Raw genomic sequence first — 14,838 nt, 5'->3', positions numbered from 1 at the left:
ATGTTAGTATACCAAATGATTAACAAATTCTCATAATACAATTTATGATCAGCATGTATAATTGTGTGTTTTTTGTTGTTTTTTATGCATGAATTATTATTTGAGCAAAACAAAACGTTTTGGACTAAACTATATACGTGATAAGGGATAAGATTGCATAAGGTGGCTGGCTAATGGCTATTATTAGTAAGTTGTAATAAAAAGGAACAAAAGAGTAGTAATGATATTGTAATGAATGAAGAGGAAACACACAAATAAACCATGTTGTTACTATTGCTAGTGCTAGTGCAAGTGCTAGAGAGATGTGTCGGTATACACTATAGAGTCAGGAGTAGTTAAAAGACAGACCAATTCAGCAGTTGGAATCTGACAGAAGTTAGTAGTATATAATGTGCTTAATTTCTTTCATATTTTTAATAGAACAGAACTTATATAATGAATATCGAATAATTTTCACAATGATATAAAGGTGCATGGGGATATGCATGTGGTTGTTAATGTAAGAAAAAGTACACTAGTCTTCAATGAAGAAAGGGTCAAATTTATTTCGTATTGTCCTCTTCGTATTTCTTTATTTGTATTTTTTTCTACCCCACAAGTTAAATTCTGATATGGGCCGGCCCATGGGCTTTACGCATTTATTGTCTAAATGCCCGAGAAAGTTCATGAAATTACATCCGATTGCCACTACGCAGTCTTTAGTCTTTACTAGAGCTTGACCTCTTCTCTCTCATGTCCGAGTGAACAAATCCCGCCAAAGATACGAAGAGACTGATTGTGAAATCAAAGAAGCATTCAAAAGCTCGTTATCTAAAGATTCTGCGAAGATGAGTACTATGAAATTTTGTCGCGAATGGTAAATACGAATCTCTTCGTTTTTTTTATTTTGGGGGTCAAAACGAATCTGTTCTCTGCTCTTTTATACTAGTCTTCTGAAATTGAAATTTGGGTTTTCATTTCTTAGCTCATATTGAATTATATATTGTACCCAGTTCTCTTAAGTCTCTAATTGTCGGAATTTTAGTTTTGGATGGTTTGCTTATGTTTTCTATTGGATTAAAGCTCCAACTTTTCTCCACTTTTGCAGCTTATGAACCTTTGATTTTGTTTTTTTTTGAAATGTTCAGTAATAACATTCTATATCCCAAGGAAGACAAGGAGCAATCAATCCTCCTCTATGCGTGCCGTAATTGTGATCACCAGGTAAACTTTGTTTACTATGCTTTCTTTTATAAAATTAGGTTTCCTTAGTGTTAATGGAACAATGTGGTGTTGAAACAAAGCTAGGGCTGAAACCAATAGACTTTAGTTGTTCACTTGTATATGATTTGTGTTGATATTTATTTAAGCTCTGATGTTTTACTCTTTGTAATCGCTTATACGGTTAAAGGTCGAATGTCTGAACTTGAAGTAAACCAAGGAATGATAATTTAATGAGTTTAGATCATTTTCCTTGTCTCTCATATCATGAATCTGATTGGTTAAGATAGTAGTGCTTATCAGTATAAAGAGTTCTTTGAGAACTTCTGAACAAACGCAAGACCTTTTAAAAACCGTTTAGAGGGTTTCTGCAACTTAACTTCTAAAACCATTTGAGTTTCAACAATATCCATTGGTGTTACCGAATCTGAGTTTTTTTTTGTTTCTACTGTTTGTGTTATGTTTTGTTATTACAAAGCATTATGCCTTTGTTAGCTACTGAAAACCATTCTAGATGAATCTCTGTATGGGATCTTTAGCTTAATGCCCGGACTTGCTAACCGAATTAGTTATAAACTTACTGAGTTACTGTTAGCTATTTATCGTCCTGTTGATAGAAGGTCTTGAAATTTATATTCTTTTATTTGGCTTTGCAGGAAGCAGCAGATAACAATTGTGTTTACAGAAACGAGGTTCATCACTCTGTAAGTGAACAAACTCAGATCCTATCTGACGTTGCTTCCGACCCAACTCTTCCACGTACCAAGGCTGTGCGATGCGCCAAGTGTCAACACGGTGAAGCTGTCTTCTTCCAGGTGAATCATTATCTTATATCTTAATCTTTAATTCGTCATCAATCAAGGAGTAAAGAAACATTCTTTCGTTTTTCTCTGATCTAACTTAAAGATCAAAAGAGATTTCTTTCTCTTGCTTTTTAATGTGCTTATGGCTATTTCGGTTTGATATAGCTCGTGTGTGTCATCGAATTTTCAGGCCACGGCTAGAGGCGAAGAAGGAATGACTCTGTTTTTCGTTTGCTGCAACCCGAACTGTAGTCACCGTTGGAGAGAATAGATTGATAGAAGACTACATTTTTCAAATGTAACGTGTATTTGTGTTCCGCTTTATGAGTTTTATACAATTCAATTTGGAGTTTTCTGTGTAAAAATATGAATACTATGAGACTGTTCTCGGGTTTCTTGAATTGTTTCAGGGTCTTTTATGATCATTTTGGTTTTTATGTGGGTCTAATTATAAATTTGTCGTTTTATGCGGGGCCGATCTGAAAATTCGTCCATAAACCATGATAGTGTTGAAAATTTGTATACGTGGAGTCTAGCCGCCGGCTGCTATAACTTTGCTATAACGTGTGATATTATAAAAAGTTGATAAATCTAATCTTCTAAACCAAATTGTTTTAATAATGCTGTGTTTACTTCGTCATCGTATCGAATTATACGGCTGCTCTTGTTAAGTGATGACAATATCTTCAAATAAAGTTTTTTCTTTTGTAAGCAAATATGATAAAACTACGTTAGCTAATAGCCAACTTGGTCCATCATAGTTCATAAAGTCAAAAAATCAGTAACCAATTCATGAGTGGAATTATACTTGATTCAATGACACTGTTTAGGAGCTTATCTAAATTGCACAAGTTTTGTTACACGTAAAACACAAATATGCCAAATTAGACATGTTTCTCGTCATTCTAAAACATTAACAAATATTTACATAGACGCAGTCAAATAAATCAAATTTCGTATGATAAAAAAAAAACAAAAAAAATAGCAAGGTTGATTTGTCAATGCTGGCAAAAATAAGCAATGTCCTAATTTCTCAAGTTGGAAAGTGACATTTCTCTACCCATTTTTTGAAAAGATATTCTCTTTTGCATATAAGATTTGATAAATTGAACGCATATTTGCACTCAAGCTAACGTTATGTACTTGATTACTTGACCCGACTAATGACTTATTGACTTTGATTAATAAACAAAGATATTAGCCACTCCATTCTACATTATATACAATCTATACGCATCTATATATATCTACTAAAAAAATTGTAAGTACATACATATCAATGTTAATTTGTATATAAGGAGCTAAGAACAAACCCAATTAGGCAACTAGCAATTGCTAAAACACGTAAGATCTCAAATATGACCACGTTATTCCTCCTTATTGCTCTATTCATCACAACCATCCTCAACCCAACAAGTCTCTCTCTCTCTCTCTTTAATCTCACATGATTTATTCTCATTTTCAATTTTTATAGATATATAAACTTAATCATAATTAACCTTAATTATGTTATATGATAAACTAGGTGGAGAATCAGTAGGTGTATGCTATGGAATGATGGGGAACAACCTTCCTTCTCAATCAGACACAATCGCTCTCTTTAGACAAAACAACATCCGACGTGTTAGACTCTACGATCCAAACCAAGCCGCTTTAAACGCTCTTAGAAACACGGGTATCGAAGTCATCATCGGCGTTCCAAACACCGATCTTCGTTCACTCACTAACCCTTCTTCCGCTAGATCATGGCTCCAAAACAACGTCCTCAACTATTACCCCGCCGTTAGCTTCAAGTACATCGCCGTAGGTAACGAAGTATCTCCGTCGAACGGCGGTGATGTTGTGCTCCCTGCCATGCGTAACGTTTACGATGCTCTAAGAGGTGCAAATCTTCAAGATCGTATTAAAGTTTCTACCGCCATTGATATGACTTTGATTGGAAACTCTTTCCCTCCTTCCTCCGGAGAGTTTCGTGGTGACGTTAGATGGTATATCGATCCCGTCATCGGGTAATTTTCCAACCAAACCAAATAACCAAAATTCATTAGATTTAGTTATTTCCCAATATTTTTCATTTCTGGTTACTTGTGGAATGATTATTTAATTTCTTCCTATGTGGCTAATTAGGTTTCTTACGAGTACGAACTCAGCGTTACTAGCCAACATCTATCCTTACTTCAGCTACGTTGACAATCCACGTGACATATCTCTCTCTTACGCTCTCTTCACTTCTCCTTCCGTCGTCGTATGGGACGGCTCTCGTGGCTACCAAAACCTCTTTGACGCTTTACTTGACGTTGTTTACTCTGCCGTTGAACGCTCAGGCGGTGGATCTCTCCCAGTGGTTGTTTCCGAGAGCGGATGGCCTTCTAACGGTGGAAACGCCGCGAGTTTCGATAACGCGCGAGCTTTTTACACGAATCTTGCGTCGCGTGTGAGAGAGAACAGAGGAACACCGAAGAGACCTGGAAGAGGAGTGGAAACGTATTTGTTCGCTATGTTTGATGAGAATCAAAAGAGTCCTGAGATCGAGAAGAATTTTGGTTTGTTTTTTCCTAATAAACAACCAAAATTTCCGATCACATTCTCTGCCGCGAGAGACGGTACGGCGGTTGAGTGATGATTTTATATGCTGAGATTTATGTGAATAATTGGGAGATTATCCCATAAAAGGTTCCAAATAAAGACAAATTTCAAATAAAACCTGTTAGTCCAAGTTAAATTAAATACTCGGCTTTGTTTTGGTCCACGTTAGACTTGGTAAAGTCATGCAATATTTTTATTTGATATACACCAGACCAGACCAGACCTTTGAGGACACAGACGCCCACATGCCCACATATATCGTCCCTCGTATGCCCACTAGTCGGAATAATCCACAACCCACGTGATCTCGGTCCTTCATAAAACATACAAGGCAACGAAAGTTTAAAAATGTGGGTTAAATTGATACCTACACAAGTTTTTGGAACTTTTAACGAAATTTTAATAGACGAGGGAGTCAAATCATAAAGAGAACAAGGTCATCGTCTTCTTTAATCCTTGAGTTCACCACCTCTTCTGCTTCATTTTAATTGGTTTTTGAGAGCCTTAAGAAAAATTCAAATTGGTTTCTGTTTTATCATTTTACAAACTTCGCCGTTAAGCTAGCGACGGTGATAATTCAAGCTTCCCAAAAATCCTTATGAGTATCATTTTTGAGCTCTTACAGTGAAGATTTGTGAAAGTGTGGTTTCGAATCCAATGATTGAAGAAGATTTTCTTCGTCTCTCGCACTAATTCTTTGAAATTCCAAAACCATTAACTGAGAAAAATGGTCTCCGGAGGTGGTAGCAAAACCAGCGGTGGAGAGGCAGCTTCCTCAGGCCATCGCCGAAGTCGTCACACCAGCGCTGCAGAACAAGCTCAGTCGTCAGCAAACAAAGCCCTAAGGTCACAGAATCAGCAGCCACAAAACCACGGTGGCGGAACAGAGTCCACAAACAAAGCTATTCAACAGTACACTGTCGACGCGAGACTCCACGCCGTCTTCGAACAATCCGGAGAGTCAGGTAAGTCGTTTGATTACTCACAGTCTCTTAAAACGGCGCCGTACGATTCCTCCGTACCAGAGCAGCAGATCACAGCTTATCTCTCCCGGATCCAACGCGGTGGCTATACCCAGCCTTTTGGCTGCTTGATCGCCGTCGAAGAATCCACTTTCACAATCATCGGTTACAGTGAAAATGCGCGGGAAATGCTAGGGCTCATGTCTCAATCTGTACCAAGCATCGAGGACAAATCAGAGGTTTTAACGATTGGTACGGATTTGCGATCTCTCTTCAAGTCATCGAGCTACCTTCTCCTCGAGCGCGCGTTCGTGGCTCGAGAGATCACGCTTCTGAATCCTATTTGGATTCACTCTAACAACACTGGTAAACCTTTCTACGCGATTCTCCACAGGGTTGATGTTGGAATTTTGATCGATTTAGAGCCGGCTCGAACCGAAGATCCGGCACTTTCAATCGCCGGAGCAGTCCAATCGCAGAAACTTGCGGTACGTGCGATTTCTCATTTACAATCGTTGCCTAGCGGCGACATTAAGCTTCTATGTGACACTGTTGTGGAAAGCGTTAGAGATCTTACTGGCTACGACCGCGTTATGGTGTACAAGTTTCATGAAGATGAACATGGTGAAGTCGTAGCCGAGAGTAAACGGAACGATTTAGAGCCTTACATTGGTCTGCATTATCCCGCTACTGATATTCCTCAGGCATCTCGGTTCTTGTTCAAGCAAAACCGTGTTAGGATGATAGTAGATTGCTATGCGTCACCGGTTCGTGTGGTTCAAGACGATAGGCTCACGCAGTTTATATGCTTGGTGGGTTCGACTTTGCGAGCTCCTCATGGCTGTCATGCTCAATACATGACTAACATGGGCTCTATTGCGTCGTTAGCTATGGCAGTTATAATAAATGGAAACGAAGAAGATGGTAATGGGGTTAATACTGGAGGAAGAAACTCGATGAGGCTTTGGGGTTTAGTTGTTTGCCATCACACATCAGCTCGTTGCATACCTTTTCCTTTGAGGTACGCTTGTGAGTTTCTTATGCAGGCCTTTGGCTTACAGCTAAACATGGAGTTGCAGTTAGCCTTGCAGGTGTCTGAAAAACGCGTTCTGAGAATGCAGACACTATTATGTGATATGCTTCTACGTGACTCACCAGCGGGGATTGTCACGCAGAGGCCTAGTATCATGGATTTAGTAAAATGTAATGGTGCGGCATTTCTTTACCAAGGGAAGTATTATCCGTTGGGTGTGACTCCAACTGATTCTCAGATTAATGACATTGTGGAGTGGTTGGTTGCTAACCATTCTGATTCTACCGGGTTAAGCACAGATAGTTTAGGCGATGCGGGTTATCCTCGGGCAGCTGCTTTGGGAGATGCTGTGTGCGGTATGGCAGTCGCGTGTATCACAAAAAGGGACTTCCTTTTCTGGTTTCGGTCTCATACTGAGAAAGAAATCAAATGGGGAGGGGCTAAGCACCATCCTGAGGACAAAGATGATGGTCAGCGGATGAATCCGCGTTCTTCGTTCCAGACTTTTCTCGAAGTTGTTAAGAGCCGATGTCAGCCATGGGAAACTGCTGAAATGGACGCCATTCACTCGCTCCAGCTTATTCTAAGAGACTCTTTCAAAGAGTCTGAAGCGATGGACTCTAAAGCTGCTGCAGCTGGGGCGGTTCAGCCACATGGAGATGATATGGTACAGCAAGGGATGCAGGAGATAGGTGCAGTTGCAAGAGAGATGGTTAGGCTCATTGAGACTGCGACGGTTCCTATATTTGCTGTGGACATAGACGGTTGCATCAATGGGTGGAACGCCAAGATCGCAGAGCTGACCGGTCTTTCTGTTGAAGACGCTATGGGAAAGTCGCTGGTTCGCGAATTGATATACAAAGAGTACAAAGAAACAGTTGATAGGCTTCTTTCTTGTGCTCTCAAAGGTTTATGCAATTATTTAGATTTTCAATCTGTGCATCACTCTAAAATACAAATTCTGATAATGTGTTTCGTTTTCAATTATGCAGGGGATGAAGGCAAGAATGTGGAGGTCAAGCTGAAAACTTTTGGTTCCGAGCTACAAGGAAAAGCAATGTTTGTGGTTGTCAACGCATGTTCAAGCAAGGACTACTTAAACAACATCGTTGGAGTCTGCTTTGTTGGACAAGATGTAACTGGTCATAAAATTGTTATGGACAAGTTCATCAACATACAAGGTGATTACAAGGCCATCATCCATAGCCCGAACCCTCTGATCCCTCCAATCTTTGCAGCGGATGAGAATACGTGCTGCCTTGAGTGGAACACTGCAATGGAAAAGCTCACAGGCTGGCCTCGCAGCGAAGTGATTGGAAAATTACTTGTTAGGGAAGTATTTGGGAGCTATTGCAGACTAAAGGGTCCTGATGCGTTAACTAAGTTCATGATCGTCTTGCATAACGCGATCGGTGGCCAAGATACTGATAAATTCCCATTCCCGTTCTTTGATCGCAAAGGGGAATTCATTCAGGCTCTCCTGACTTTGAACAAACGGGTCAGCATCGATGGCAAAATCATTGGGGCTTTCTGTTTTTTGCAGATACCGAGTCCCGAGCTGCAGCAAGCTCTAGAAGTTCAGAGGAGGCAGGAGAGTGAATATTTCTCAAGGAGGAAAGAGTTGGCTTACATTTTCCAAGTTATAAAGAATCCATTGAGTGGATTGCGTTTCACAAATTCATTGCTGGAAGACATGGATTTAAACGAGGATCAGAAGCAGCTTCTTGAAACGAGTGTTTCATGTGAGAAGCAGATCTCAAAGATTGTAGGAGACATGGACGTCAAAAGCATAGATGACGGGTGAGAGTTTTGATTCTTCTTTATACACACTTAAATTGTTCTATAAAGCCTCATTCTCACTGCTAAACAAACACCCTCTATTTTTTTTTTGGCTCATCAGTTCATTTCTGCTAGAGAGAACAGAGTTCTTCATTGGCAATGTCACAAATGCAGTGGTAAGCCAAGTCATGTTGGTGGTGAGAGAGAGAAATCTCCAGCTGATCCGTAACATTCCCACGGAGGTCAAATCCATGGCTGTCTACGGTGACCAGATAAGGCTCCAACAGGTTCTCGCAGAATTTCTGCTAAGTATTGTCCGTTATGCACCCATGGAAGGCTCGGTAGAGCTCCATCTATGCCCGACTCTGAACCAAATGGCTGACGGATTCTCCGCTGTACGTTTGGAGTTCAGGTACATTCCATCATTCTAGTTCTGTCTTTCCAATTCTCTATTTAGCTAGTTGACTTAGGCAGCAAATACATCGCTATAATTCATTTTCAGAAATCTGACTGCTGCGGATAAATTTTATTTTTTGTTTGCTATCTGCATTGCGAAACTTATGAATGATAACTAAAAACAGAGCAAACTTTCTGACTCATTTTGTCAATGTTTGTTAGAATGGCGTGTGCAGGGGAAGGTGTGCCGCCAGAGAAAGTGCAAGACATGTTCCATAGTAGCCGATGGACAAGTCCAGAAGGATTAGGACTAAGCGTTTGCAGAAAGATTTTGAAGCTGATGAACGGAGGGGTTCAGTACATAAGAGAATTCGAACGCTCTTATTTCCTAATCGTTATCGAACTCCCGGTTCCTCTAATGATGATGATGCCCTCTTCATGAGTGGCATTGAATGTTTTGATTTTGGTCCGGGTAGGTTTAGAAGGAAGTACTTTTGCTACGGGGTACATGTAAGAGTAGTAGTTATAGTTGGGAACTTTTTTGGTTGATTCCCTTACGCTGTGTATATTATTATAGTCTCAGACTCTCAGTCATAGAATGTGAGAGTAGTTGTTTGTGATAATGTAATATCTTTCCTCTGCGTATAGCTGGTTCGTGAGGCTTCTAAAACACAAGATCATGACGAAGATAAAATGTGGAAGTCTGATTTCGATTATGTAGAAAACATTGGAGCGTTAGAGATACTAAAATAAAAAAACAAAACTGATATCAATGAATCAAATTTATGCATGCAGATCTATTAGTAGTTAAAGCAACTGTTAAAAATAAACTTTCATATGTTTGATGAATTGTAATCTGTACAACTGTGATGTTGTTATATATATACACATGTGGTATACCAACTTAACCTGTAAAAACCAACAAATAAAACTAAACCGCGATTACACTAATGGTCATCAGTCATAGTTTCAGAATTGTCACATCTTCAAGATTTCTCCTTAATTTTCCAATCTCTCTTAAGTCTGTTCAAGTTGAGGAAACTTATTAGCCCTAGGGTTCTCTGGGAATTTACTCCTATTTTGAAGGTCTTTGAAGCAAACTGTTTTCAAACTTATATTTCTTCTCAAATTTCAAGATATCATCAAAGGCGCCAATGGCCATCACTTGGGATTCTTTCCTATTCGAGTCTTTATTTCCTTATTGTAGTCTTTTGACCGTTAGCTATGATATTAGTCTATATATAAAATCTCAGCTTCTTTGTATTTTTCATTCATACGGATGTACTTAGACTTAGACTTATATTCTTATCCTAAAGTCATTCGGCACCTTTATGTGAGATACTTCGATTCATTCAAATTGTAGGTTGTGATCAATGAATTCCAAATGATATAAGATTGATATACAAACCTTTTTAGTCAGTGACTCAATAGTCAAACTATCTATTAAATTCGTCGGCTGATCATAGTGATAATGACTTGTGGATGAATATAAACTGCATGATTAGTATTTTTTTTTGTTTTTCTTACAAAAACTGCATGATTAGTATAAACTCAATGGTGAAGTAGTTGAGACGATGGGAAAAAAGAGAGGAATCTTAATTAGTTTTACCACCTGCCTTACCCTACTATTTTTAAACTATGTTGAATTTTCTCGTCATTTTGTTTTTTTTCTTCTTTCTTTCTTAACAATGAGATGTGCTTTTAATTTGTTTCTTACAACTTTATACATTGTAGAAAAATAAAAGTTAATTAAAAACTGCATGAATACTGTCTTTGATTTATATTTCATTATCTTTGTTGTTCTAAAAACCTTAGTTTGTAACGATTATTTGGCACTGCATGTCTATTAGTGATTATATCTCCGGTTTAATGTTGAATGTAGTTCGGTTTTCTTCGATTATCTATCTTGTGTATTAGTTGGTTATCTCTCTTATTATTTAAGTTTGCTTTGTATCACCATTTACGTCTAATGAAGCTTTCACGACTGTTAATAGTCTAAATAATAAATACCTCCACATTTTACACTTTTAGATCAAATAACTTTTTCTGGTTAAAATAGTATTTTATGAGATTTGATGGTACTTCAAATAATTATTTATCTTTATACGAGTACAACATAATTGATACTTATTATGTATTATGTTCAAATTAGTGTATATCTTATGTCTTTAAATCAAAAATTTCCTTCATGGTAAGATAGGTGAAATCTTTTTGAGTTTACCAGGGTCGATCTAAGATCATGTGTAGTAGGAGACTCTCATTGGGTTTTTCGCAACTAAAAATAATTAAAAAAAAAGTGAGTGAGAATTGGTTTTAATTTGAGAGATTTTGAGAATCTTTTATTAAAACCTCTTATGTGGCCTACTTGTCTCTTCAGGAATGGTTCAGATTTTATTATTATAACTAAATAAAATCCATAATAGCTTAAAAGTTTAACTAAATCATAATTTATCTAACAAGTTCCATTATGTATGAGTTGAAATTATATATTAATACTGTTTTTAATTAATATTAGTTATAATAATACTAAATTAGTATAATTTTAGTTAACAGATTAATCTGAAATTGATTACATAAAAATCTGAGTTTTGAAAATTTTAATATATATATATATATATACCTATATCTATTTTGATATATTTCTTGTACTATTTATAATGTATTGTATTAATAGTACTAGATTTTAACCGGTACACCGCGGGGACAATTTATATTTTAAAGTTAGTATATATAAAATTTTGCAAATTGTATCTATTTATAAAATATTTTTATTTTATACTTTATATTTGTTATTAAGTAACGTCCTGCTAAACCCGTCCCGCCAAACCCGTCCTGTAAAAAAACCATTATTTTATTAATGTTAATCTTATTTATGATATGTTTATGAATCATTGTCTAAATATTTTAGTCCATGTGGGACGTATAACTCACACATTTTTTGCCAATTGGTTAATATATGTTTATTTTTAAAATTTCGAGTCACAAAATATGACGGAAAGAATTAAGACTTTTTTAAACTCTATATATTAAACTTTTTATAAGTTTAAATATTAATAATGTTTTATAAAGTCTAGATATATAAATAATAATATTTAATTTTTTTTATATTTTGAGTCTTTTAAGTAATGACATAATAATTCTAAAAGCAAGGATTTAGAAGATTTAATATTTTTATTCCTAAGTAATTAATGTCAGTGTCATGACATTGTAAATAAGTTCAAATACATGATTTATTTATTTAAACAAAAAACGTTTAGGAAGAATAATATTTGTTTTAACAAAAAATTTTGTTTTAAAATATTGTTAACAAATATGTTTATGCTAATTTTAAGGAATTGATTTGAAGTTTGTTTGGATTAAATTTGATTGATAATGTCGTTAACAATTTAAAGTAAAATTAATTATTTTGGAGAAAGATTTAATGCTAATGGCATTGAGTTGTAAATAAGTCCAAATCCAGGATTTATTTGTTAAAATGGCTGCAAAAATGTATATATAGATATACAGTTTTTTTTTTACTATAACAGATTGTAGAAAGAAATATAACTAATTAATGAAACTGGATATATTTAGTGTAATTATATGATATAAAGATATTTATTAGAAATCTCCGGTGGTGCAGGAGGTGGAGGAGGCCATGGTGGTGGAGCTGGTGGAGGTTTTGGCGGCGGTGCAGGAGGAGGAGGAGGCCATGGTGCTCGTTTTTAAATATAGCTTTATAGGGTAACTTGCTTGTGTCTCAAGCCAGATTAAAAAGGAAGATATTTGCTGGAGAATTTTATTATGAATGGAATAAATGATATTTAAGAAGTATTAGCTATTATATGTTCATGACTTCATTTCAGTGAGGAAGACCACATATGAATTGTAAAAAATTGCCGGCGAAGATTTTTTGGGGAAAATGCTAAGAAAATATTAAACTTTAACACATATTTATCACATTACAATTTCTAATTAAAAACTTTGTGAAAAGTGTTAAATATTGCCATTAACTACTCTTAAAATAACATGAACATTGTTAATAGCGTCTTGTTTTTGTTTCTTGAGATAATTGTTTTGACTTTTCGATTTACAATTATTTGGAAGTCATCATCAAGATCAATGGGGGAATGAAGATAAGTCGTAATTAAGAAGTTCACCTGAGAACTTATTCTGATCCGTTCGTATTATGATTTCCATTGTTTTCGGACCCATTTAAGTTTTATTTGTGACATGCATTGTTTTCATTTTGCAATGGTTTAAGCTTGCATTGACTATATTTGACACTTTCTCCAGTTTTGTCTTTGGTTTTGGACATTGCTAGTTTTTTATTCAGGAATTTGAAGACTTTTTGTTTTAAACGGAAACATAACTCATTTTCTGGTTGTAAAAGGAGTTAGCATTATATGAAAAAACTGATTCTGCCCAGGATCGAACTGGAGACCTTTTGCGTGTAAGGCAAACGTGATAACCACTACACCACAGAATCTTCAACAAATTGGTAACTTTAGTACAATTTAACTCTATGTATATTAAACATATTTAGTCAACGAAGAAAATATAATGTTGTACAAAGCATATGGCATCCATACAAGAAGAAAACCCTAAAACTCATATGGCATCTCCAGCCCAAAACAAAGAAAACCATAAATGGTGGCATAGTGAGACAAAACAACAAAGGCTAAGACATTTTTCCTTTAGCATAATGCCTTACAATTTAGTTAGTAGTTTAAGATATCACCTTACAGTTCAGTGAATTGTCTCGTAGTTATTATTTAAACAATTAACTAAATTTTTGTTTGTCTTTGATAATGTAGTATGATTTTCTCCCATGTACTCTCTTAGAACTTTGTTTTCTTCTAAATTTAAGGGCTATAGATGACTTTAGGAACACCTCCCATGAAATGTTTAGTGCGATCCAGGCGAATTCATATTTGACATGAAATTCTTTTATCTACTGGCGAATGCAGCTGGCATGAAATTTTGTATCCATGTTACTGGTCACGTTCATAAGCTTGAGAATGTCTTGGAGACTTGGACTCGTTGAGAACATGTGTTAAAACTATTGAAATGATGTTTAAGACAACGATTTGAAACCAATCGCTTTGTAGTTTCCTTCATTGAAATTTGCATGTGATTTATGTTATATGTTTGAAATCCTTTTTGTTGTGTAATGAATCTATTGTGTTCTCATACTTAGCTTATATTAGAAGAAAAAGATGAATAGATAAGCCAAACCAATTTTAAACTAGAGGATCTTCTACAAACGATGATCATGAATGAAAGCTTACGTCCAAAAAATTTGGCTGTTTATTACGGCTTTAGCTTGTAGGATTTTTTTTATATGTCCATTAGTTGAGATTTTTTCTTTTTTTTTTTAAGTTTGTTCTCCTCATACCAAAGCACGGATATATGACTCTAATAAAAAAGAAGTAAAGAAAAATTCAACAGAGCCATCACTGGTTACATTCAAAAGTGATGAAATAAAAATAACGTATCAAAACTAGATGCAACTACGTACTCACTTATCCTTTGAAGCAAATTAAGTTAACCTCGAAACACTATAGTTAAAATGCTTTTTAAAAGAAGATAAGACAAGTGAATATACTTTTCGTTTCTCCTTGGTGCAGGTATAGAAAGTCTAGTCATATAAATCTTACGGTGCAAATTAAGTTAACCAACTTGTTCTCATTTTAATGATAGTTAAGGTGCTTTCAAAGAAGATAAGCCAGTGGGATATATTTCATATTTCTCCTTGGTTTAGATTATATAAGCCTAACTAGATTATAACCCGCGGTACATCGTGGAGACAATTTTTTTTTATAATTAATATATATAAAAGTCTGCAAATTATATTTATCTATTATTTACATATACATTTTTGCAGCAATTTTGTGAAATAAATCCTGGAGTTGGGACTTATTTACAATGCCTGCCACTGACATTTATTATTTAGTTAAAAAAAATTAAAAAAGATATTAATCAAACTATATCTTGCCTAATTTGTTTCTAAAAATCTCTACACAATCTTTTCATATATCTTTTTAAAAAAAAATCGTGAATTTTACTTCACAAAATATGCATAAATCCGATTTATACC

General features: G+C 35.7%; 4 protein-coding genes and 1 non-coding gene across 7 annotated transcripts; 4 read left to right on the top strand and 1 right to left on the bottom strand.

Moving 5' to 3' along the window:
* The first annotated feature begins 655 nt into the window (after window positions 1-655).
* NRPB9B (RNA polymerases M/15 Kd subunit) lies at window positions 656-2,553 on the top strand. Of its 2 annotated transcripts, NM_117723.4 has the most exons (4): window positions 656-856; window positions 1,128-1,203; window positions 1,857-2,015; window positions 2,194-2,553. In NM_117723.4, exons 1-4 carry the CDS (start codon window positions 828-830, stop codon window positions 2,272-2,274), a joined length of 345 nt encoding a protein of 114 aa, NP_567490.1. In that variant the 5' UTR covers window positions 656-827; the 3' UTR covers window positions 2,275-2,553. The 2 variants fall into 2 exon arrangements, with proteins under 2 accessions (NP_567490.1, NP_001328187.1); NM_001341091.1 differs by lacking the exon at window positions 656-856 and having other exon boundaries at window positions 988-1,203; window positions 2,194-2,451.
* Window positions 2,554-3,159: 606 nt separating this feature from the next.
* Window positions 3,160-4,831, top strand: AT4G16260 (Glycosyl hydrolase superfamily protein). 2 transcript variants are annotated; one of them, NM_001341090.1, is made up of 3 exons: window positions 3,160-3,347; window positions 3,529-4,012; window positions 4,131-4,831. In NM_001341090.1, the coding sequence occupies exons 2-3, from the start codon at window positions 3,558-3,560 to the stop codon at window positions 4,621-4,623; spliced, it is 948 nt and encodes a 315-aa protein (NP_001328188.1). In that variant the 5' UTR covers window positions 3,160-3,347; window positions 3,529-3,557; the 3' UTR covers window positions 4,624-4,831. The 2 variants fall into 2 exon arrangements, with proteins under 2 accessions (NP_001328188.1, NP_193361.4); NM_117722.7 differs by having other exon boundaries at window positions 3,160-3,419.
* Window positions 4,832-4,962: 131 nt separating this feature from the next.
* On the top strand, window positions 4,963-9,556 carry PHYD (phytochrome D). Its single transcript, NM_117721.2, has 4 exons — window positions 4,963-7,492; window positions 7,577-8,384; window positions 8,485-8,775; window positions 8,982-9,556. Exons 1-4 carry the CDS (start codon window positions 5,317-5,319, stop codon window positions 9,199-9,201), a joined length of 3,495 nt encoding a protein of 1,164 aa, NP_193360.1. The 5' UTR covers window positions 4,963-5,316; the 3' UTR covers window positions 9,202-9,556.
* Window positions 9,557-12,234: 2,678 nt separating this feature from the next.
* AT4G16240 (uncharacterized protein) lies at window positions 12,235-12,687 on the top strand (the record flags this gene model as incomplete). The annotated part of the gene is made up of 2 exons (NM_117720.2): window positions 12,235-12,248; window positions 12,353-12,687. The coding sequence occupies 2 exons, from the start codon at window positions 12,235-12,237 to the stop codon at window positions 12,465-12,467; spliced, it is 129 nt and encodes a 42-aa protein (NP_193359.1). The 3' UTR covers window positions 12,468-12,687.
* A 467-nt stretch (window positions 12,688-13,154) lies between these two features.
* On the bottom strand, window positions 13,155-13,227 carry AT4G16235. Its single transcript has one exon. It is a non-coding gene; the product is annotated as a tRNA-Val (tRNA).
* Between the last annotated feature and the right edge of the window lie 1,611 nt (window positions 13,228-14,838).

Source organism: Arabidopsis thaliana, chromosome 4 (genome assembly GCF_000001735.4).
Source record: "Arabidopsis thaliana chromosome 4, partial sequence".
NCBI classification, from domain to species: domain Eukaryota; kingdom Viridiplantae; phylum Streptophyta; class Magnoliopsida; order Brassicales; family Brassicaceae; genus Arabidopsis; species Arabidopsis thaliana.
Note: the sequence above shows the minus strand (reverse complement) of the source record. Positions and strands in the feature narration are given on the sequence as shown.